The 23,955-nt window shown below is 40.5% G+C and overlaps 1 protein-coding gene across 6 annotated transcripts in view; it reads right to left on the reverse strand.

Annotated features, from left to right (window-relative positions):
• Positions 1-23,955, reverse strand: part of SH3KBP1 (SH3 domain containing kinase binding protein 1) — a 232,069-nt gene that overhangs the window by 21,428 nt on the left and 186,686 nt on the right. For all 6 annotated transcript variants that reach the window (XM_055801265.1, XM_055801264.1, XM_027778946.2 and 3 more), the window contains 4 exons: positions 14,950-15,051; positions 10,883-10,934; positions 6,951-7,031; positions 3,736-3,898 (listed from right to left, as the gene is read on the reverse strand). In XM_055801265.1, coding sequence (XP_055657240.1) covers positions 3,736-3,898; positions 6,951-7,031; positions 10,883-10,934; positions 14,950-15,051 — 398 coding nt within the window. The remainder of the gene's footprint in view (positions 1-3,735; positions 3,899-6,950; positions 7,032-10,882; positions 10,935-14,949; positions 15,052-23,955) is intronic.

Below are 23,955 nucleotides of genomic sequence, written 5' to 3' on the forward strand. Positions count from 1 at the left end.
ATAATAAATAAGGGTATTCTCCAAGTGATCTACCCAATCAGTTTTCTTATCTGCTGGTTTTTAACTTTTTTTTTTTTAAATTGCTTATAAATTTGTAAATCTGTAAGAAGGAACATAGTTTCCTGGCTGACAGGGCAATGAGCACCTGACTGCATACTCTGCTTTGCATACATACATTTCCCAGCAAACTGGGAGCACCGTGTGGGTTGGTAGCGCTCTAGGAAATGTGTGAGTATGGTTTGGAGGAGATTCTGAGGATGGTGTGATTTAGGGCTGAGAGTCACAACGTTTACCATTTGACTACACAAGATACTAAGATAAGCAACAACCACCCCACCAAAAAACCCAACTGTTGTCAAAAGAATCAACAGGCTTACTATGCCTATCTACATCCATACTGTTTTGAAAGGAGTGGAGCCATCCCTTCCTGGTCACAGCATCTCCCTCCCTCTGCTTGTGCCCATGAAGACAGGCTATCAGCTTGATCTGAGAGATGATCAGCCTGAAAGAAACCCCACACTAATAGAAATCCCACTGCAAACTGATAAATTGCCATCTGGAGCAGCTCCCTGACCCATATGGCTGAATGGCTGCACAAATGCTGGTGCTAATATAAGGGAGGCTGCAGGAACGCGGTGCCAGAAGAGGGAACCTGCCCCTGTTAGAAGCAGCATGGATGCAGATTAGTTTAGACTAATTGTAGAAATGTACTTTCTGTAGATTTTCATGGCTTGCCTACTCCAGAGAATTGAATCATCTGTAAATTGTGTAGTCACAGGTATGTCTAAATATGGTGTGAAATCTTTGGAGCAAACTGACAGCTACTCTCTGTCCCACACGGTTTTTGTCTCTCCTGTTGCCCTTGAAGCTCTAACCTGCCTCCAGGAAAGGAGGATTGCATTTAAATGGAAAAACAATCATCATCACAAAAAGTCAGTGAGATGGCTAAGATGCAAGCCACTTACCCAGAACAGAAAAAAAAGACTTCTTCTGCTCAGCAGCTGCCATGGAAATCTCATGGCACTCACTTTATAACTACAGCAATTCCCAGGATCACATGCCAGTTTTGGCTGGGATAGAGTTAATTTTCTTTATAGCAGCCTGCATGGTCTGTATTTTGGGTTTGTGATGAAAGCAGTGCTGATTATACTGGAGTGCTTTCATTATTGCTGAGCAGTGCTTACACAGTGTCAAGGCATTCTCTGTTTCTCAATGCTGCCCCACCAGCAAGTAGGCTGGGGGTGCACAAGAAGCTGGAGGGCACCCAGCTGGGACAGCTGACCCTGACTGACCAAAGGGATATTCCGTGCCATATGACATTATGCTTAGCAATAGAAGCTGGGGGAAGAAGAAGGAAGAGGGGGACACTTCTGAGTTAATGGCATCTGTTTTCTGAAGTCACCATTACACACGATGAAGCCCTGCCTTCCCAGGGATGGCTGAACACCTGCCTGCTGATGGGAAATGGTGAATGAATTCCCTATTTTGCTTTGCTTGCGTGTGCAGCATTTGCTTTATCTGTTTAACTGTCTTTACCTCAACCCACAAGTTTTCTCACTTTTGCTCTTCTGATTCTCACCCCCATCTCACTGTGGGAGAGTGAGTGAGCTGCTGTATGGGGCTGAGCACTTCACTGGGGTTAAACCAAGACAGGTCAGCAAAAATTCTGCTGGTTCAATTTTATTCTAATTGCCTTAGGTTTTCAGATTCTGGAAATGGATACCAGCCTGTCTTAAAAATATTTACTATCTTATTAAACTGAACTGATTTAAAAACGAAATGCCTTTACTGAAGTGTCTGCTTCCATTTGAGGTTTCACATTTCTTAATTATTCAAGTAATTCAAAGTCTATTCCATGGATTATTCCATTACGTGACGTTTCTGCCGTCTTCCTTTAAGACACCCTTACAACTTGAAGCTTACCAGGCAGAATATATATGTATGAGATAAATCCATTAATTTGAATTAGCTGAAAAGAAATTTGTAGAGAAACTGCTAGCACTGTGATCACCAACATGCATCATCACCTTAAAAATCACCTTTTCTTCTAAGTTTTAATCTAACTACTGTTACAAGTAAAATTCTTTGAAACATACCAATATTAGATAAAAAGAACAAAGCTTTTTTTTTGGTGCTAGACATACCAGAGTTTGGACAATTAAGAACATAAATGTTACTGTTTGGATCTGCTTTTTCACTTTGTTAACAGGAAAACTGAAATATCTTTACAAATGCATGGTTTCTTTATACAATTTTGTACTCAGAAAAAAGGAAAACAGAACAGCAACAAAACATACCTTCACGACTCCAAATGTTTAAAATATTTATAATATGTTTAAAATATTTAAAGGCAAAGGATAAACCAAAAGACTAGCTACCCAGTTGCATGCTTAGCCAGTAAACTGAACAGTAGGGTATGTATTGGTCTTGCCAAAAAGACATCACTTAGCTAGTTCTAAAGGTTGTAGCAAATACTTGCTTTTCCAAACATGCCCAAGTGACCAGCAGGTGTTGACTGTATTTTGGGAAAACTGGGCAAGCATGTCCAAAGCCAAGAAGTCCAAAGGAAGCTGTGGCAGTAGCACCTGGATAGAAGGGTAAGTTCTCAGAGATGCACAGCCAAAGCACTTCAGTAAGATGGAACTGGCAGCACAAGGCAGACACAAGCTTTATTTTATTTTATTTGTCTCAGATTTCACACTGAGAGCATTTGTTTAATGAACCACATGTGGAGGAATGAGGGGAATCAATGTCTAGAATTTCTATTTTATTCCACTCTACCCTGAATTCCATTCTGGTATTTAATTCACCACTACTATACTTGAACTCCAGGAGTTCAATGGCAGCTAATTTTTCTAACAGTGTAACAGTAAAATTTTTTCTATGCCTACATTCTAGTATTTCTGGATGTGCAGCTCACTCATTTTAGGCAACTGCTTTTTTCTAGTTTTCACCTATTTCTATTCACTATGCATAAAGAAAGCCTACAGTGCGTAGCCCAGATGCTGATAACTAATGTAGCCACCTAGACTTGATTAGGACTACAGGTGAGGCCTTTTATTTTGGCAACCTCTGCTTTTCCAAGCTCTAGCAGAGATTAAATGGAGTTGTGTTGGCAAGTCCAATTTCTCAGTGCTCCTCAAAAGCTGTAACCACCTCTGATAAAGACCATCACATAATTACAGAATAACAACCAATGTTACAGCACAAATATTTGACAGTAGTATTCTGCAGTGGCACCAGCTTGAAAGAACATTCTGTGAAGACACATTCATTTTGCTAAAAATTCATCTAAAACAATCAAAGGAAACGGACTGAAACAAAGCTGACAGTATTTGAGATGTGCATTGCCTAACACTGTTCCTCAGTACAATCCAACCTTTTGCAGTAACTTAGTGCCGGGGGCTAAGCTGGAATAATTTGAGGTAAATTAAGAAAGTCAACATCAGTGCAACATACTGATGCAGATATTTCCCACATATTCTGCAGTGGATACTATGATGCTGCAGTAACAGTGTGCTCATCAGTAGAAATGGACTAGTATTTAACAGCCTAAGACTTTCATTCTTGAGAAGATAGTTATGATCCAGCTAGACGACTAAAAGGCTTTTTTTTTTTCCTATAAATAAACAGCTTACCACAAAATAAATTGTGACATTAACTGTAAAATCGAAATTCTTTAAATGTGTGTTTTTTCCACTAATCCCAAAGGTGCTAGACAGAGAAAAACAATACCTTGTATGAGTCGCAGGCACAACTGGTCTTTCTGGTCGTCTTGGGGGCAAGGTACCAGGTCTATTCACAGAGTTTGCTTTGGGTGGCCGAGGTTTCTTCGGAGGTATAGCAGGAACTGAAGGCTTCTGCAAGTCTAACTGTTTTTGCTCTCTCTCTGATCTTTCTTTAAATCAATTATTTCCAGAAAAAAAGAACACAGATATTATTAAGTGGAATTCATTTGCCCTCACAAGCCCACAATTAAACAAGAAATCTTAACTGTAGATACACTGTATACAAAGAAAAAGCTTATCTCCTTTCCACTTCTATCCCAAATAATCCTTTATTTGAAATAACATGTTTACCACAAATCAGTTGCTTGCCCTGACTGACTCTTCCACCTGTAATTCCTCATGGCCAAAATATGTGTGCAGTGTGTACATAGGAATGCTATTTTTTATTTTAATAATTTACTGATTTATGAGTGTAAGAAAAAATAAGAATGGCAAAAAATTACATACCATATGGAACAACTTCCCATGAGCATTGAGTTATATCAAATTCTAATATGAAACAGTATCAAGTTAGAAGGTCACAAAAACAATTACACTGGAAATTCTTAACATCTCTTGGACAAACAGAGAAATACCATTTCTGGGGAAAAAAAAGTACGTTTCAAGTGAACTACAGTTAAATAAAAATAGAAGCATTAAAATGTAGCAATGATTGTCAGGATATAGACCCTTGGAAAAATCAGACCTTTTATTTAGGTTTTAAGCACAGACTTACATGCCAAATTTTTCTGTTTGCCAGTGAAAAATTGGATCATTTGCAGTACTGTTTATGCATAGTTAAGAAGTGCCACAATACTAATATCCAATGCCAAACATGCAGTGCCTGTGAGCATGTAAAGTACAATACACATGGATAACTCTTGTAAATAATATGCTCTAAATTCATAATACAAAACAAACATGTAAACACGTTTGCCACACCATAGGAAACCTGATTCTTCTTAAAGAAAGGACAAAGCTCTCAAAGGGACAAAAGTTTCATTCTCTGTATCCTACTGTGTCAACACCCCACATCAATTGACAACACTGTCTATGGTATCTCATGAATATTACACCTCTGTAAGCATGTAAGAGGTATTGGGAGTGTTTCAGGGTATTGCTTAATGGGTTCTAGGTTTCAGTCTGAGAGGATCATGGAATAAATCACCAGGAACAAAATCCACATTGGATTTGGAACAGTCCAGCAAGTGACTGTTGCTCGCAGGCATAGACCCCTTTTCAGTTCACTTTCAGTTGATGCAATCAATCATTAGGTCCTCTGTAACACTGAAGATTTTCCAGCGTGTTGTGTGATTTTTACACACTTACTCCCATGACAATTTATACTGTGTCAGTCTCCAAGAACCTTAACTATGCATGAGGGACAGGCTAGGCAGCATACCAACACACAGGGCAAAGAACATTCCTGTGCCACCCCCACTGCCAGACCACACTGAACGATTCCTGCCACTCCCTGGTACTCCAGAAACATAGGCACGACTCCTAAGGCCTCCTTTCAACATTTAGAAAAGTTACAGATATTTATACTCTGGGACAGTAACATTATTTAAAATTCCTCCACTGTTTTGACAGTTGGCTTTGCAAATGCAAAAATAGAAAGAAAAGGGTTTTATTGGCAAGATAACCACAAGAAGTAGTGCACATAACCAAAAGTAAACATACGTAAATAAAATGGCTAAAACACCTGTCAGATCACTAAGACACATATCCAGAAACAGATCTTGGTGCAAAGTCTGAACGTTCTGGCATGAAATTATAACTACATGTTATACATTTAGTCATGTACAAACATGTGCCTTTTAAAAGACTTCAAATTCAAATACTTAAAAGTTAAGAAATCCCCTAAACTTGTCTGTACAATCTAATAGTCCACTTAAACATATAAAACTTGGCACCATCTTAAATTAGAGAATCAATGTAACTATTCTCCCCAGACTTTTCAGAATGCACAACGAACACAATGAAACCATTAAAGGTTTAATTTGCTCGTCACTGCTCTGTGTGGTGCTGTGCTCCATTTCTTGCAATGTTCAAACCTGGCTTTGAAGACAGAACTTTTTCATCTCTTCACAGGCTTGCCTATGACTTTTGTGCCTATGACAATGGGGTGATTCATAAGCATTAATGACTATATCTTCACAAAGCCCCTCCGTGACTGTCCTGGTTTCAGCTGGGATAGAGTTGGTTTTCTTTTCAGTGCTGTGGTATGTTTTGAATTTGGTGTGAGAACGGTCTTGACAGCACACTGATGGTTTTGGTTGTTGCTAGGTAGTGTTTATACTAGGTCAAGGCCTTTTCAGTTTCTCAAGCCCTGCCAGTGAAAGGGCTGGAGGGGCATGGGAGGCTGTAGGGGGACACAGTTGGGACAGTTGCCTTGACCTGGCCAGGGGGATATTCCATACCATAGGACATCATGCTGAGTATATATAAGCTGGGGGAAGAAGAAGGAAGAGGGGGGGGCCATTCACAGTGATGGTGTTTGTGTTCCCAAGTAACCATTACACGTGATGGAGCCCAGCTTTCCTGGGGATGGCTGAACACCTGCCTGCCCATGGGAAGCAGTGAATGAATTCCTTGTCTTGCTTTGCTTGTGTGCACGGTCTTTCCCTTATCTATTAAACTGTCTTTATCTCAACCCATGAGTCTTCTCACTTTTACTCTTGCAATTCTCTCCCCCCATCCCACTGTGGTGCAAGTAAGTCAGCAGCTGTGTGGTGCCCGGTTGCCAGCCGGGGCTAACCCACAACAGTGACGCAGGGAAACCACCAACCCTGCTTTTAACTAGAGAACTAAGGCATGCAGATGTTAAGAAAAAAGTACACACTCATCTAGGGTATCTTACTTGATCAAGGTCCTGGGTTTTACTAAGTGCAGAGCTTGAGACAGCATTTTATGTATGGAGAGCCTATCTCCCCCCTTGACTTCAGTTGAGGCTGCAAATATTTAACAGCTCTGGACTGGTACAACTGAATATCCTGAATTTAGTTCAAAAGCAACAGTGCAATCCTTTCCAAAATGCCTGTCATCACAGATCTATCCGACTGGGAAATAAACATCCAAACAATACACTTAATGAAAACAGAGACTGGGAAATAAGGATGTGCATCGGTTCCATTTCCCCTGCCTCTCTGCTGAGAGCAGGCAGGAAAGCACATTTCATACCTTTTTCTTCTGTTCGATTAGGAAGACATTCTGGCCTTTCAGGAGGAACCTTTTTGATTTCATGCTTTCGATCTGTGGTACCTGTCGAAGAAAGGAAAATTTGGAATTCTGAACAACGCAAGAAAACAGCATATATGGCCACATACGATTTAACTCTGCAATTTCTTAGGCTTTTTACACTCTTCAATTTGAAAATGTCTTGCTAAAACTGAACATAAATCCAGCTTCAAGTATTTCCTTACACCATAATGGCAAAAAAGCAATTGGATGTTTACGTTTTGACAGACTAGTTCATAGTTTCCAAAGCATGCATGTCACAAGAATAAGCACTTTCAGACCATTCTGTGAAGGAAAGAAAATAATTCAGTAACTACAGATTTTTAAATGTGGACAGATCCTTTACCATTGTAGACATACTTAACTGAAGAGCAATTCAACAGTGCAGAGAATCATTAGGAATAAATCAATTAATTGAGCACTTCTGCCAAGAGAATAGTTAATATAGATGAATATACAGGGCTTATTTTATATTAAGTTGAAACTCCCCTCTTTTTCACCTCTAGTACTAGCTGTTCACTTCCACATATTAGAATGATGAAAATAGTAGTACTGACAGTATTCTGCATATTTTATTTGACAGCTTTTGGCCTGGAGGTGTAGGCCCGTGCTGCCTTCTGCCTCTGTACTAGAGATCCTGACATACTGACTTTTGTTGCTACAAGGAATATGGGAACTTGTGGCACCAACAATGGGAAGATTTTGCAAAAATTTCCTGGCACGTGCAAGATGCAATCTTCTAGTCCCCATACTATACAAAATGCTTTACTGAATATTGGCTTCACTGCATTGGCTAACTACTAGGTGCTATTGCCATTTCAACTTAGCAGTGTTGAAAACCACTTTAGGTTACACTATTAGTATTTCAATAAAAATTACAGTAGATGACATCCAAGAAAAGCAGAGAGGCAGGGCAGGGAACACAAGGCAAGTTTTTGCTTCAATGTATTCTGTTACATACAGTTCTCAAGTACATTTATATTTTCTGAACGTGCTGTCACAACTCTTTTCTGCAGCTGGTTCCAAGAAATCAGTACTCATCAGTGGTGATCACCACCCATTGTTTCTTTATATAACTGTGCTGGCAGACAGGCAACACTTGTATCACTTATTATGTCAATAAATAATACTGAATTTTATGGTTGGATTTGATGATCTTACAGGTCTTTTCCAACCTATGTGATTCTATGAAAAATACTTCACTCCTGAGAGGAGAAACTGTTGCCAGAAACCAATTAAAGTCTTTCTAAACACAAGTTATGCAAAGCAGAAGTCAACATACTGATAAACATGCATGTACTAGCGTGTTCAAGAAAAAAAGAGACACAAGTCTATATACCTCATTACAGTAAGATTAACAGTCATGACTAACATACAGAGAGATGTTCTCTGGCCACGTCTAAACCAATGATCCTACAATCACTGAGAAGCTCCCAGGCTCAGGTGTACTCCCTACTTGGGTTGTGACCCCCAAATTAATCAGTGCCCAGGCAGGCATCATGATCCTGCCTTAGCTGCCAGGAGACAGTCAGCTGCAAGGAAGCTCTGGTGCCCTCCAGCTCCCAGAGGGACTCAGAAGCGTATTCCCACCCTTCGGTCTAGACACAGGTGCATTGCTCATCCCAGCCACCCAGTACAATGCCTACTGCTTTTTAATCATTCTGTAAGGGACTTGTGCTCCCAACTTTGGTTCTCCAGTTTTCACCTTATTTTCTAAAGTAGCCCAGCACAGATGGCCCTGGCAGTCTACTGCTGAACAGAATTTGGAAATACAGCCAAACTTCCAGCTACACTATAATACAAAGTAGACACCTCCTTTACATATGTGCCACTTGTAGTACAAAGACCAATTCTAGTTCTCTGCTATGATTTTATGCTCTGCATCAGAAGGCACTGATATTTATTTAGGCTGAACTGGCAGTTCTCAACTTATTCATCACACTATGACTGGTTAAATATGCAGAAACATTACTGGAAGTTGTTGCCTACTATCAACAGTAAGGCTGGACGTGGGGATGTGGTAAAATACAGTGTCACCTTGGTAAAGTGGTAATTTGTCAAAGTAGAATATGTTAGGATGGTAATAAACATAGGATGATTTTCATCTCTAAATACATATCAGAAGAAACTCTTGTGCATAGTCAGCCAGGACTTGTCAAAGACTGATTATGAAAACAAAGAATAGCAATAGTCTTGGCTTTGCCATAGACTTAGATGGCCTTAATCAAATCATCTGCATCCTTTAAGCATCCATTTTTCCTTCTGAAAATGGGCACATTATCCTGCTATGGTGACAGATCTAATGCGCTGGATGTAAACAGGTAAAAACAGATTAGAAGTACTATTCTCTAATTATAGGTGTATAAATTGAAAGAAATACAATGTTTTATAGAGCTTTTCTGAAATGTGTCAGACTGTAATGTGAGTTGTCACTACGATATCTCTAATATGCAACCACCACTAGATGGCAAAGTTATACTGCTCTCTCTGGACACTGTTACTGATCTTAAAATCAGATTTAGTTTTTTAGGAGTCTCAAGACAGAGTGAAGAATAAGCCATGGGTGTCAATAAGCAAACCAAATATTTATAGTCATGATTCTGTAGTGAAAGAACTGCTTGACAAATTCAAACTAGCTAAATTATAGCTTATTGATTCACAGTGAATTGTACACTGGTGTAACTTCTATTAATAGATCAAGACTATAGGGAGGGAAATTTACTTTTTAAAGCATTGAAAGCTGGAACAGACCACAGTGACAAGAAAAATGATATGGCTAGATTGGATGTGTTAGTTTTGGTTTTTTAATGTGTGCCAGCAGTGGGGGAAGCAGTAGTGCTGCTGCAGAATTTTAACAAACCAACTGGAGCTGAAGGATTAATGAGTTCCAGCCATTGTTAAGTCTCCACCACAAATGTAACACAAATGAAAACTCTGAGAGCATCCCATGCCTTGTGATTTGTGATTTTACATGAATGGAACTGGAATTTGGTTTCTGAGGTCAGAACTGTCAAATGCATAGATATTATAACTGTTTCTAAGTTTCACAGAAAAAATAATTCATGCAGGCACTTCTGAAAATTTGTATTGAGAGGTTATTTTAAAACTACAAATAAAAGTGGTTTCAGCTCTCGGTATTTATAAACAATTCAGTTTAAAATATTCCAAAACTAGCTTTGCTAGCACTCATCTGTTTGGAAAATATAACCAGCCCCTTAATATATTTGCAACACCATTATCTACATAACCAGATTCAGGATAACTCATTTAATACTTATGGCTATAAAGTATTGAAAAGCAAGAATCTAACTATGGCACAGAACCTGGAGACAGCCAGCTCTAACATTCATGCAGATCTGTAAGTTTTAGACTGCAACTCAGATGGGGCCCTTGTATTACAGCCAAGGTCTATGACACTATATTACAGATATGCAAAAAAGCTTTTTATCTCTAGAAGAAACCCAGATCTGTAGGTGTAAAGTGAAGGCAGTTTCCTCCTGCAGGTATTATAAGATTCCAGCATACTGGCTCTACGCTGCAAAGACATGCACACAACCAACTTCAGTCAAGGAACAGAACCAAAGAACTTTCAAAACCTGAAGTATCATGCTCTCTCTGACTGAACATGTTTAAGGGGCAAATTACATTATTTTAAAATGGTGCAGATGGTTGCCTCCAATGTATTTAAAAAGCACACCACAGTCTTTCGGGGTTATCATCTTTTTTCAGTTTGATTCTGATTTATTAGCTGTTGTCTAGACACCTTCTGCTTATCAATTTTGATACAGATGAATTCTATATAAATTTGAATACACTTAATTTAAATTGAGATGTGCTTACTGACATGTGCTGTACAAAAATCAGCTGCACCTTACCCGATCCTTGTTTGATGACAGGAGCTGATGGAGGCGGTGGTTTCTTCGGTCTCTAAAATGTAATAACAGAAGAAAACAGATTGCTTCAAAATGCCTGTAAATCTCATCCATACAAAGGCTGGAATTAATCATACATTGCTTATTATTAATAATTACAAGTCTTAGACTACAGATGTGTCTTCTGTATCTTCACTGAAATGAATCTGAAGAGAGAAAATAGCATTGACAAATAAAATGACATATTTCTACTTTCACAACTAAAATGTCCTGCTGAGGGGAAAAAAGTCCAGTTTATGTGCCTTAAGATTAGAGAAATACATGACCTTTGGTTCACTGAAGAAACCTATTTATTTAGAATTCAATCTTGTAAATATTCCAGCCCATTTTGGGAAAAAAACAAACACAAAGACCCAGACAGACATGGCAAAACCTGAAGTGTGTTTTTGCAGACTCACAAATAGGGCAAAAATGCGTAACACAGGAAATGCTGCAAAGGTTACATTTTATTCACTCACTATGATATATTTATAGGTCCAGTTGTGAAAGACAATTATTAAAATTTTAATTTAATTTTAAAAATTAAAAATTTTAAAACAGCCTAAATAAAGCTGTTTGGTGAAATGAAATAAATTTCTCCAACCAATATGTACTTTTTACTTTTACTGTCTCTGTTATGACCTTTTTCCTAATAGATCTGCCAATGGTATGGCCGAGAAACACGACCACCAAATCAGTGCCAGAACCATTTCTCTTGACCTTCAGGCTAGGGCAGGAGTAGCTTTTCTTCTGTGTTGATGTGTGTGTATGCACACACACCATACTGGTATGCGTATATATCCTGGAATGAACACAAAACCAAATGGAGCACCATGTCAGATGAAATGATATACCTTAACTCTCACTCTTAAAAAAAAAAAAAAAAAAAAAAAAAAGGGGAAAAAAATCAGAATTATTAAGAATAAAGCCTAAGTATTAATTTTTTTCTTCCTATATCCATCCTTTTTTTCTGAGGAGGAAACTTATTTCCTTTCCTGCACATGGATCACAATCACTGTCACTACATCACCACCTATGCAACACTAAATCGTCTTGTGGAACTATCTGTAAGATGATGTTTCCAGATATGCATAGCTTTGCCAAACTTTGACCAACCATTTAGGTTGGTATTTTCTATCAAACTCATGTTGACACACACCCTTCCCATTATTTTCTACATATCTGCCAAATGGCTCACCTACTTTCAAGAAAGATCAATTGTTTTGCTCACTTGCAGTAATTAGTTCAGCTTCTGCCCTAGATCTCTCAAGTCTTGGCCTGAACATTGACAGGGAACAGGTTTTCTGTGATGGCTGAGCCCTTGCCACTCACCTTTCCTGGGGATCTCTCTCAAATCTAGCAAACGTTTTCATCTCTGGAGAAAAAAAGTTACCAGTTTTGCCCAGGCTGAGTAAGCCTAACGGCTTAAATCTCTGAAGTTGCCATCTTACAAGCCTCAGGTTGCAGCCTACCACCTCCTACCACCTTATCCTATCCAGTTCATCTGTTGTCATCAACCTGAGAAGGCTGTGGCCAAGAATGGAGCTCAGAATGGTCTTCTCTAGCCCGGCTGCCGTGGGCCACTGTCCATGAACAGTGAGTCCCTTATACTGTCAGAGACACTTCTGCAAGAATTTAGGCAACACAGTTCAAGGTTTAAATGCAGAAAAGTGCAGAAAATGTGGGAAGGAAAGAAGACAGGGACAATGGATGTCTTGGGATAGCAATTGGGAGTTTGGTTGATAATGGCTGCAGAGTGAAACAGTTGGTGCTGAGGATCCAACAGTACAATATACACATTTGGGGTCTTATTCTGGAGCGATGTGAGTCTGATCCCGTTGACTGTCCATACGTCAGCAGTTGGAATATATGAGGTGCACACCTTTAGCACATCTTTTGGCTTAGTTCTCATCTGAAAGGAGTCTCGTTCATGTCCCCTGAGACCTGTTTTCAAGGCAAACCAAAGCATAGCAAGTGCAGACGGACAAGTGAGAGATTCACTAGAGATGCCACTCCTGATTAAAACAAAACCACTAATTTAGATAAACACAAAGGAGAAAGGATCCTATGGTTCATTAGACAAAGTGGCTTTAACTGGAAGCTGATGAGGGAAATACATTGTTTCAAAAAGGCAAAGGTCAGAAAGGAAGTAGCGTGAGGGGGAAGTTAAGAGTGCTGAGGGAAACATGGAGAAGGAAGGAGGAATTACAAGGGTCTGTGGCTGGATGAGGTAACAGAGGAGGAGATGGAGACAGACTAGAAATGAAGCCAACAGAAAGGAAACCAGGATTGGTTGGGCAAGAAGAGAACAGAAATACAGAGCAGGGACAAAGCGAGAGGGGAGAGGAAAACAAGATGGATAAAGAAATTTTGTGTAGGGATAGAAAATAAATCCAGACGATGATTTAGACTCGGGTAGTGAGCTCAGGGGGAAATCCTGTAATCGAGACCACCTGAAAGGTGGAGACTGGGACAAGGCAGTGAATAGAAGAGGCCTGGGACAAACAGCCATGTGTGGAAAAGAATCAGGACTGGAAAACTGGGGACTGAACAAGGACATGAGAAAAGGTCCTAAGCTTTTGTTCAACAAGCAGAAGTATTACTGCAACAAATGCTTTCAGGCCATGGGATGGAATCCAGGGTTTCTGGATCATCAGAAAATACCTGACAAAACCACTCAAAAAGTATCTATTTCCTTCCCTTTTTGTACTGATTCAAGCAAAGTCGGACAGTCCGTAGTCCCACTAGTTACTTATTCATGTTGCCAGATTTGTGCCATTTTAAAAATTAATAACATTTTATTCTCCACATTTATAGCAAACCTAGCTGCAATTTCTAAATGTCTGAATATTTAATTTATTTTGCAAGTTCTATTCATTGTTTAAAGACACATAATTTGTAAGTTGAAAAAGACTGAATAAATTTCACCACAAAAAAAAATTGGTAAGAGTAAAGGTATTTTTTTTCTTCTATAATAGGCTCATGATGTCTTAAGGTTTATGATTTTTGCCTCTTCTGGAAATCACCTTCTTTTATTGTTAGGCCTAAGGCCAGGATATTCACTCTGCTATGGAACTGCGTTTTCACCTCCCACAGTTTCTGCTGTCCTTTCTACCTTCATTTTCAATAATTACCATGTTAACTTCTATGAGTTAATAGTTGCTTTATTAAGCTTTCCAAGTATTTAATTTTTGCCTCCAGCATCTAATTTTATTGCCAAAGACTGAAGCTGACTGTCAGTAAGTCTCGGTTTTATCACAGGTGGCTTACACTGTCACTGTGAAACACTCATCAAAAGTCTGACTGCAAGCTTGTAATACCCCACCGATGAATGAAAAAGTTCCTGAAAATGGAATGGACTTTTGGGTGAAGTAATCCATTACTTTATTCCAGGAAGCTGCAGGATTTCTAAGTATTGTTTGGCAAACAACAACACCTTCTCTTTCAAATAAACAGAAGGTGAAAAACCTTTTGCATAGATTTTATACCTTCTTTTTTAATAATTCTGAGAGAGATAAAGAAACATGCCTTTGAGATACCAAAAGCTTACTGTTGTCTTTCAAATTTCACAGTTAAAATTTCACCCGTTTCATTCCTGACTGTTGTCAATCAGCATGCAGGTGGTACACTAACTTTTCATGTTTCACCAGAAAACTTTCCATATTCCACCAGAAAAACAACGGAGAGGAGTTAACAATTCCGGTCATCACTGCATCATCTGACTCAGCAAATTACCGTGGGACCTCTCTCAAACTTAGGACACAGGACAGAGGGCTTTCAGAGCAATGTAGTGGAGTCAGACTGACTGGATAGGCCAATAAAATCCTTCAAAGAAACTCCATAATGTGACTTTGAGTGTCACACATTGTCTTCATGGATGCTTTTAAACCCAGTATTTGTTTCCTTTAAAGTTTTTTTGTTATTAAGTTAGAAGTAAAACTTTATCAAACTCATGTATCTGAAAGAGAACTTCTTTCAACTCCACTTTCATTCTGTATTCTAAAGCAAAAATAATAAAATATATTGCTTACCTCTTTTTCAAAATCAGAAGGAAGAAGCTTGACAAAGTTATCTGGAAATACACCTCGTCTGCCATTGAGTTCTCCTTCCCACCAACCCACATCAATGCAATCCTACAAAATAGTAAAATAAAAAGAAAACCGCAATGTGCTTGTGTACTGAGCAGATCTGTGTGCTGAAGTGCTCTTTTGCATAATGTCCTGCCTTTTTGCCAGAACATGACAATTTACTGGAGTGCCAGGTTAACTGGGTAATCTACCAGATAAAAACTTCAGTAATCATCCCGCATTACATTATCATGTGGAGCAGCTAGGAAAGAACAATAAAAATTCTGTACAAGTTCAAAAGGTTGTCTGTGTCTAAAGCAAAACACTATTTAATAATTTGACCTATTAAACCTGTAAGCATTTTGAGCACATATGATATTACTTCTCTCTGACTTCATTTTACAGAAAGACAGTAACTTAATTAAACATCATACATTCCAGAAGGTAAAAAAGCTTCTTTATTTCCCATACTTTGGGAAATAAAAAGTTTGACACATTAGAATTACTAAATTTCATCACAGTCCAATTAAAAATGCATTATACACCCGAACAATAACAAGCATCACCTTTTTCTGCAGCAGTTTGGAGCACCACAATGCAGAGTGTGTAGCAAAACAATGTACAGCTAAACGCTCACAGTAAGTAAGCCACTGTATCAGTGATTCTAAACAATGGAAAAAATAGTACAGCTATTTTGGTAATGAACAATAATTGTAACAGAAGCCACAGACATTTTAGAACAGGTTAAAATTGCTCCTTAAGTCCTGGACAGTAAGCTCCATGTTCATTATTTTTGTGTTTGCTAAAGAGAAAACTTCCAGTTGAGATTTTCCACATTTTTCTTCATTCACTGAAAGCTGTAGCCAAACCAATTCAGCGGTTTTCCAAAACATAATTATGGGAGTGTCACCCATTGTCTGCTCAGTCTTAAAACCATTTCAGCCAATTTTTGCAGTTGACTAAGCACGAGGCAGGCCAATCTTTCCATCCTCTGGAGCAGTAGCCCTAAATCTTCATGTGGCTCATAGCCACATTTACAAATATTACACACCTGAGACTTGTGGGAAAGGGAAATCCCACAAACGGTTCATGGGCTGGACACGACAAAACTCAGCGGGGATCCTCCTCCCATTCTATGACAGCCAGTGCTAAACCTGCTTGGGTTTACAGGTTGGATCCCACATCTTCTGGCAACATCAGCTTTAAACAATTGCTGCAGCATCACTGTTTCCACAACCACAGATCGGGACTGACCAAACTGTCTGCACCTGCCAGGTATACCCAGCTGTCCTGGTTGCAAAGGCATACTGGAACTGCTCCAGAGTTCAACATGTTGCATGTTCCTACTCTTAACATTTCTAAACCAGCCCTGTGGAAACTCTCCCAGATTTAATGAAGTTCTTTTGTCTTTCAAAAAATCACAGTTCACCACTGTTCAGAAGAGATCAACTGAAATTTAGCAGCTGTGTTCTCTGAGTACTCAGTGGTACTGATGTAGGTCTAACAGTTTTAGCTTGGGGCATGGTCACTGTTCCAGGTCATCCTGCGGTGGGGATTCTCCATCTCTCATTGCTGCAGAAACTGAGTAGTTCTTTCCCTGCAAAGACTTTATTTGGGCTCTGGAAAAAAAGTGTGATAATGTATAAAGCTGGCTCATTACAATCACCTGTCTGTTCTTGCTTTTCAGTGAAGTGAGAGAGAGCAAAAAAGCTGCACATCTGGAACACCATAATATAGGGACAAGAAGGAACAGAGGGGTATGGATATAATAAAAGTAGGCAACAGCAGGCAGAGGTAGTTCAGGAAAAAGAAAGAGGCAGCAACATGCACTAATACATTTTCACAGGGAACAATGCTAGAAAAATTGGGCAGAAGCAAATGAAATAGGCCAAATACAAGCCTCATATACGCTATGAGGTAACGTCTCTCCAGAAACAGAACTGGATCAAGGGGTCTAGAATCTTAACATTCTTGTGTTCTTGTGGTGTGAGAAAATAGTTTTAGAAGCACCAAGTGGAACTGCATGTCTTAACACTATTTATCTACACAATTTGGTTGTAAAGGTATACCTGTTGTGGAGTTCATGTAAAAGCTCTATGGTTAAAAAAGTCACATGCTCAAATCAGTCACTGTTGTAGCCATGTGTATAGGGGAACAGAATGCCAAATATTCATTAAAAGACAAATCTGGCTGTTTTTTTTCCAAGATGAGTATCCAAAATGCGCACAAAGACTTTAAAATACAGCCACTCTGATCTTAATTTCATCATCTACCCGGGAACAATCATAGCATGCCCTCACAATTTAGAACTTTTGAAGACAAATGCTTAGAAAGCATCTGCGCACTACAAAAGTACAGAGTGGAAAAAGTAAGAGGAAACGAGTATTTCTTCGTCTAGAAGAAGTAAACAGTAGTTTAAATAGGGGAGAGGCTCCACTGAAAAAAAAATTGAATGTGAATGGGCAGTAAAGGATTGCATGATAATACATGCATGCAAAATAGCCTTGTATTTACATTTCCATGAAATCATTTGTTTCAGCTGCTACAGGGATGACAGAATAATGCAAGTTAACTTAATGAGGTGTACTTGATACTAAGAGAAGTCTTAAAAATAAGTGTTCATGATGACTGTGCTTGTTGGTATTTTTCTGTAAGTTACAATGCATAAACATTGGATGATATTTGAGAGAAAACAGACTAGCATTAAAGATCATTGCTTTTACGTTTTGGGGTTGTTTTTTTTTTTTTAGTTATTTTTCTGCTCTAGGCTTTTTATTTAGCTTATTTAGTCCACCTCATCTCCTGAGAGAGAGCATGTGCTAACTAAAAACGCAAGCTAAATAGCCTGCTTTCTTGCGTCATGTCTGTTTTAGGTGTTTGGGGTTTTTTACCTCCTTGCATCTCAGTATTTTACTCTAATGTAATCTGTTCCTGATCTATAAATGAAGGCACTGAACAATCCTTTCATCTTTTTTCTGGTTGTTTTTGCTCATGCTCAATCTGTGCTTTTCTCCTGCATTCTCCCTACCCTTTAGCAGGGTGGCCTTCACCAGGGACACTTACCTTTAATGGACCTTCCTCGAGTTATTTAGGAGGTATTTACCAGCTCTGTTAGACTGTCACGTCTTTGTTAGTGAACAGGGCTGATTCTTGACTAGCTGATGCTTTCAAAATATCCATGGAGTGAATCCAGGGCTCCACGAAGAACAGAGATAATCAGCTAGTCATGCACGGCACGGGCAGGCACTGTGCAGGATATTATTCTCACTGCACAGCCAGCACCCCTCATTCCTGATGTGAAGGCAGGCGCCCTCCCACTTGGCTCTATCTACTCACGCAGCCTAGTAATCAGTGCATTCAACTGTTCTATCACATGGTGTGTTTTATAATGCCCTCCACCCCCTACACTACTAATCTGAAATTGCCAAAACACTTATGACCCAATTTAGATTTTGAAAAGTATTAAGAATAATTCAAGTGTCCAAAGATGAAAAGCTTGTGCTTCAACTGATGGCACAGCTTAGTGACAGCTAATAATCCTGACTAAACAACACACGACATCACATACACTCCTTTTGGGTCAGATTTTTTTATGCACTTAGGAAACACAAATCTTACTCCTACTTCTTTTTATTAACACACATGAATTTTGTATCCAATGTTTTTTTAAAAGCTCATTTGTTTTCATGAAGATGCTGTTTGTGTTACATGTTCATTAATCCCAAACAGCTGCAGGTTTGCTTTTTTCTTCTCTCCAGCTTGTGGCTCAGGCTTATGCAGCCAATCACCATGTTGGATTATCATACATTAAACAAATTTTTAGGCAATTTCTCTTGAATTTTCTCATTTACTTTATTTACCAGAGGAGGCTTCTGTGTCACTGAGCAAAAAGGTAGAAAGATCTCTGAAATTAAAAGTTACAGATGAGATCTGGTGAAGAAACTCAGTGGTGGTACCTTCCTGTCATCCACAACTGCAGGCATGCTGTTCCTCAGCAACCTCTGAAAGCCCATATACGATGCTGGCAGCAGTTATGCCTTCATCATAAGACAGACCACCATACAAGAATACCTGAGTTACAGCTGCACAAGCTGCCTCAAGTACTAACAAATGGCAGAGCTATGAAGCACAATCAAGGCAACATGATTAAAACAATGTGGCTGCCTATGAACATTAAGAAAAGCTACTCCAGTACCTTCCTCCACCGAGACAGCCCTGCCAACTCCTGTGCAAAGACCCTTTTCCCCCTTTGAGACAGGTGTACTCTGCCTGTTGCCAGCGGGGCTGCTGCCGTGCAAACTGACCCAGGATCAAACAACACAAAATCCTGCCCGCGACACCAGGCTCGCAGCCAGGTGTGGATCTGCTGGCTCTTCCTGCGGCTTCCCTCATGGCTCTCTGCACCTGGAAGGATCCAGGAGAGCACTGCTCGTGCTCCTGATCCCTTAACCAGTCGTCCCAAGGCCCTGGAGTGTCCCTTGGTTGCCCTCGGACTTCTTGTTGCAACTTCATCGCTGCCTACCTGAAAAACCAGCAACGGGTAATAACCCGAGGGCCGTACCGGGGCGGGCAGCTTTCTCCTCACGTCTTTAACCCAGGCCCCAGGGAGGCAGCACCTTCCCTAAGGAGTGGGTCCGCTCTGCGTGTCGGGCCTTCTGTTCCCCTCAGGAGAGAGTCTCCTATGACAATGACCCGTCTTTTTTTCTTTATGGGAGCAGTTTTGATGCAGGGCACAGGCCAACTTAACCTCGGCAACACCACCTTCACACCAGATGAACCATCATCCTCGTTGTTGTCCAGTTCCACTCGCAGAGCCTCGTACCTGCTATGCACGGGCACCTGGGCAGGTGGGGTGGCCACAGAGGAGACAGCCTGCTGCGCCGGGCAGGAGCTGGCCACCATTGCCCCTGTCCCTTGAGTCACTGTGTTCAGCCAGGCAGAGAGAGGAGAGGGAATCCTCTGTACCACGCGTCCCGTCCCGTCTGCCTGCCTGTCGGGCCTGCCTCAGGGAAGGCAGGGTGCAATTCCAATAGTCTCTCTCCCACTCCCTGACACTCCTCAGCTAACTCGCCTCCTCCCAGAGTAAGCAGAGGAGTCCCCCCCCGGGGGTGCGCACTGCCGCTGTCCCCTGCCGGCCTAAGAGCAGGGCACAGCCTGCAGCCCGGGTGGCGGCGTGCCCACTGGTGCTCTGCCCGGGCAGCTGCGTCTGCCAGGGTGGGTGCCAGGGCTTTCTGCCGAGCGGATACCAGTGCTCACCAGTCGAGCCGGCAGGGTTCAGTGCCCACCCTGCCTGCCCTGACACCCGAAGGGCTGCACCACACCTTGTTTGCCCACCCCGGTCACTGGTGCTCCCCAAGGGCTTCTTCCATACCTGTCGGGGGGCTTGGCCACCATTGCTCCTGGCCCTGCCCAGTTGTTTTGTTCCAAAATCTTGTCCCTGATGAATTCAAACGACTTTTCAGAGAACAAAGTAAAGGGAGGTAGGAGAGGCAAAATGAAAGAAGGATTGAAAAGCTCTCCTATGGCAGAAGCAACATCCATTCTAATTCCAAGTTCTGCAGATCCCAAATAAGTGATAATAAACTCAGTACACTGGATTTATTAGCAACATTCATTTTGTAATAAGTATTAAGGTAAAGAATTGGACAAAACATAGTGACGAGAAAGACAGAGGTGCTGGGCAATTTTTGAGGAGGGATTTTTAAACTTTACAATCACTAAAAATGTCAAATCTGAGCTGGAATTCTTACGTAAGTCAGAAAAACATTGCAAGAGGAAAGGGCGAATGTGGGAGAAATGGCAACTGCCAGAAAACCAGACTACAACTAGCTCATCAACATGTTGCTAACAATTTTAACAATAGACACAGGTGAATTAAAAAACACCAGTCCTCTTCTTGACATGAAGAAAGAGGGAGGGAGCTATCCTTCATGTAATTATAAGTGAGACATGCAAGCTGGGAAGAAACCTGTAAGAGGGAATTATCTGGAGAAAACGGATGCAGAAGGGAACATCAAAACAACAGAAAAGAATAAAACAAAATACAAGCTCCAAACCAACAACAAGATAAGAAAGATATGGACACAGCTCCACTCTGAAACGTAGGTCTGTGGCGACTAAAGGGGGGGGGGGGGGGGGGGGGGCAGGGAAAGAAATGCATACTAAAGAGACCAGACAAAAGCCATGCAAAGATATTTTAACATACAGGCAAGGAAAGTTTCCATTTGGAGCACCAGATTCTTCATACTGTTACTGAATGTAAGTGAAACATAGCGAAATACGTAAGTAGGGCTGACCGCGTAGGATCATGGCTGTCTCCTTCCAGCAACTGCAGAGACCTTGTAGCCATTCTCTTACTCACTAAGAAAAGCCATAAAACACAGAGGTCATGCTTCCTCCACTTCTGGGTGAAAGAATCCCAACATTGCTTGGTCTCTTACACACAGAGTATCCTATATTAACAGTTTTGCCTAGCAGCAAAACTACTGCTCTTGTATTAGAACAAACACTGTGCAGTTCCTTCTTCTGGTGCTCTCTATCCAGCCATATAAAAGCAGAAGCTGGTGGAGATTGAACAAAAAGCCCCAGCGTAAGCTGCCCTGTACTGTGTAGGCTTACAAATACTCCACTAACTTACAGAAGCAGCTGTACCTAGGCAGCTGACAAGATGCTAGCCCTAGCCATCTTCCCAGTGCAGGAGTACAACCGGTTGCAAGACAAGAATACAGATTTCCCTTCAGTCAAACACCACTGCTGGGTTTCTTTGGTGGTAAAAGAAATGACGACAGAGGTTGATAAGGCAGAGCTGTCAGTCCCCAGATAGCTTGATCTCCACTTTAACTAGCTGATGCCACGTTCAAGACCATGAAATTAAAAGACACAAGTTCATACCCGGTAGGTGACACATCCCTCTCATGCCAAGCCGTGTCCCAGCTAGGAGCCTGACAGTGACAGATTTCCCTGCCACACAAACATGACTGAACTCTCCCTCCTGGAAATGCTTACAGCTTCACAGCCTCTCCCTCTGCTTCAAGCAGGCAGGAGTTTCATATACCCCAAAGAAAGAAGGTTTTTTATTGCACATAGAGCACTCTCTCAAACACCAGGTTTGGTTATTACAGATGGGTTTATTTCTAGCTGCTGCTGCTGCTTGTGCTCTAGGCCTGAGCTGGATGAAAGGATCACAAAGGCAACCAACGCTTTCTCAGAAAACAGAAAAGCAGCATTTCTGGTTGTGAACATATTTATAATAAAACCTCATGATATGGATTTTTTTTTCATTATTTTGCTAGGAGTCAATAAAGCATACAAGATTACTATAATTTGAATGTCAGATGTGCCCATCTACATTTTCTTCCAACTACTATGCATCATTTTACTTTTTTTTTTCTTTATTTTCCTTCAAGCCACTTACAGGAGTTACTATGTGCTATGAGACTGTTCTTAATCACTTGAATAAAAACCAGTAGCTACTCCGTTCTCTGTTCAGTTGTCATAATAATTTTTCTCTTGCCTGTGTTCAGAAGCCTGCTGGATTTTTATCTAGATAATCACTGAAGCTGGCTGCAAATGCACTTTAGATGATACTCACTGGGTACCTACTAATAGCTGAACGATTTTTGCAGCTTTACTAAAATATATAGAAACCTGAGCACATCTGAGCAAGGCTGGTAGGGACTCCCTAAATAACTATTCAGCCACTCCATGAAGTACAGCACTGCCACAGCTGGCAGCACAAGGGACACAATGAAGGGTTGCAAGAGATGCAGAAACAGTTTTACAGCCAGGAAGGTATCCACTGCTTCAGCCATTTACTTTAGGAGCAAAAATGCTTCCCATCTTTTCCTCCAAAGCAACCAGGCCTTCAAGGCAGCACCCGCTCCCTTGTCTCTTGCTACCTTTGGAAAGACTGACCATTTCATGGAGTGCCGTGGCCCACATTCATCACTCCCCTGCCTAACCCACCTTTCAAGCTGCCCCTAGCAAAGGGGAAAGCTTTTGTTGGTAAATGAGAGGTTTTTCCTATTCCTCAAAGCCCCAAACCAAATAACAACCCATGTATTTATTTTCCGTCCTATCCATGACTGCAACTGCAGCTGTGTAAACCCTTGAAGAAACAAATCTGAAAAAGGCCAGTCTTCTCATCTGTAAATAGGACTTCTGTTTTTCTGAAGAAGCTGATTTCTGTGCAGGCTGGTCCTCTGAACACGCTGCTACTTTGTAATACCATTAAAATATGAAGCCATGGTTTAGACATCAACCCATAACTGTTCAATTTTCAGCTTTTCTGATTAAAAGTTTTCAATACAGAAACGCATCGTACAGACGTCATCATTATAACTAGGACAGAAAGCAATGCCAAGAACAAGCAGGTCCTCAGAAAGGGTGACTGCAAAGCATGTACTGTGGTATGTGTACTCTTGGAGTGCTCAGATAACAAGTTTTCTGCTCATGCCAGTAGATGTACTTGCATGCATAGTCACCATTTATGGAGATCTTCTAAAAAACTAGCCTACAAGAATTATCTTTTTAATTTAAGATTTACAGATAACTAAGCTTAAAATATACAATTGGCAAGCTAAACTTACAAAGTAAAAGTTCAGACTATTAGAGTATTGAGATATGCCACAACACTGCAGGGTTTGAAAAAATGAAATTTTCATGGTAGGATACCACAGTTTCACAGAAATCTCCACTAGAATACATAGTTCCTTGCATGATTTTTTTTTTAAAAAAAAGTCCCAGCAGTTGGCAGTTGTATTCATCAAATGTCTGCTTTCCTTCTGCCTTGTAAAGTTGGTTCTTATCAAGAAGAATGTTGAGCTGGTGAAATTGCATTATTCAGAAAGCAATGAAGACCTCTTACACTTGCACTGACAGCTTTCACATGTTTGCTCTGCTATGCTGGAGCCACACATTAAATTACTACAACCTTCTTGTAAACACCTCTCTAGAGTCTTTCTATAACTG

Source organism: Falco peregrinus, chromosome 4 (assembly GCF_023634155.1).
Source record: "Falco peregrinus isolate bFalPer1 chromosome 4, bFalPer1.pri, whole genome shotgun sequence".
Classification (NCBI taxonomy): Eukaryota; Metazoa; Chordata; class Aves; order Falconiformes; family Falconidae; genus Falco; species Falco peregrinus.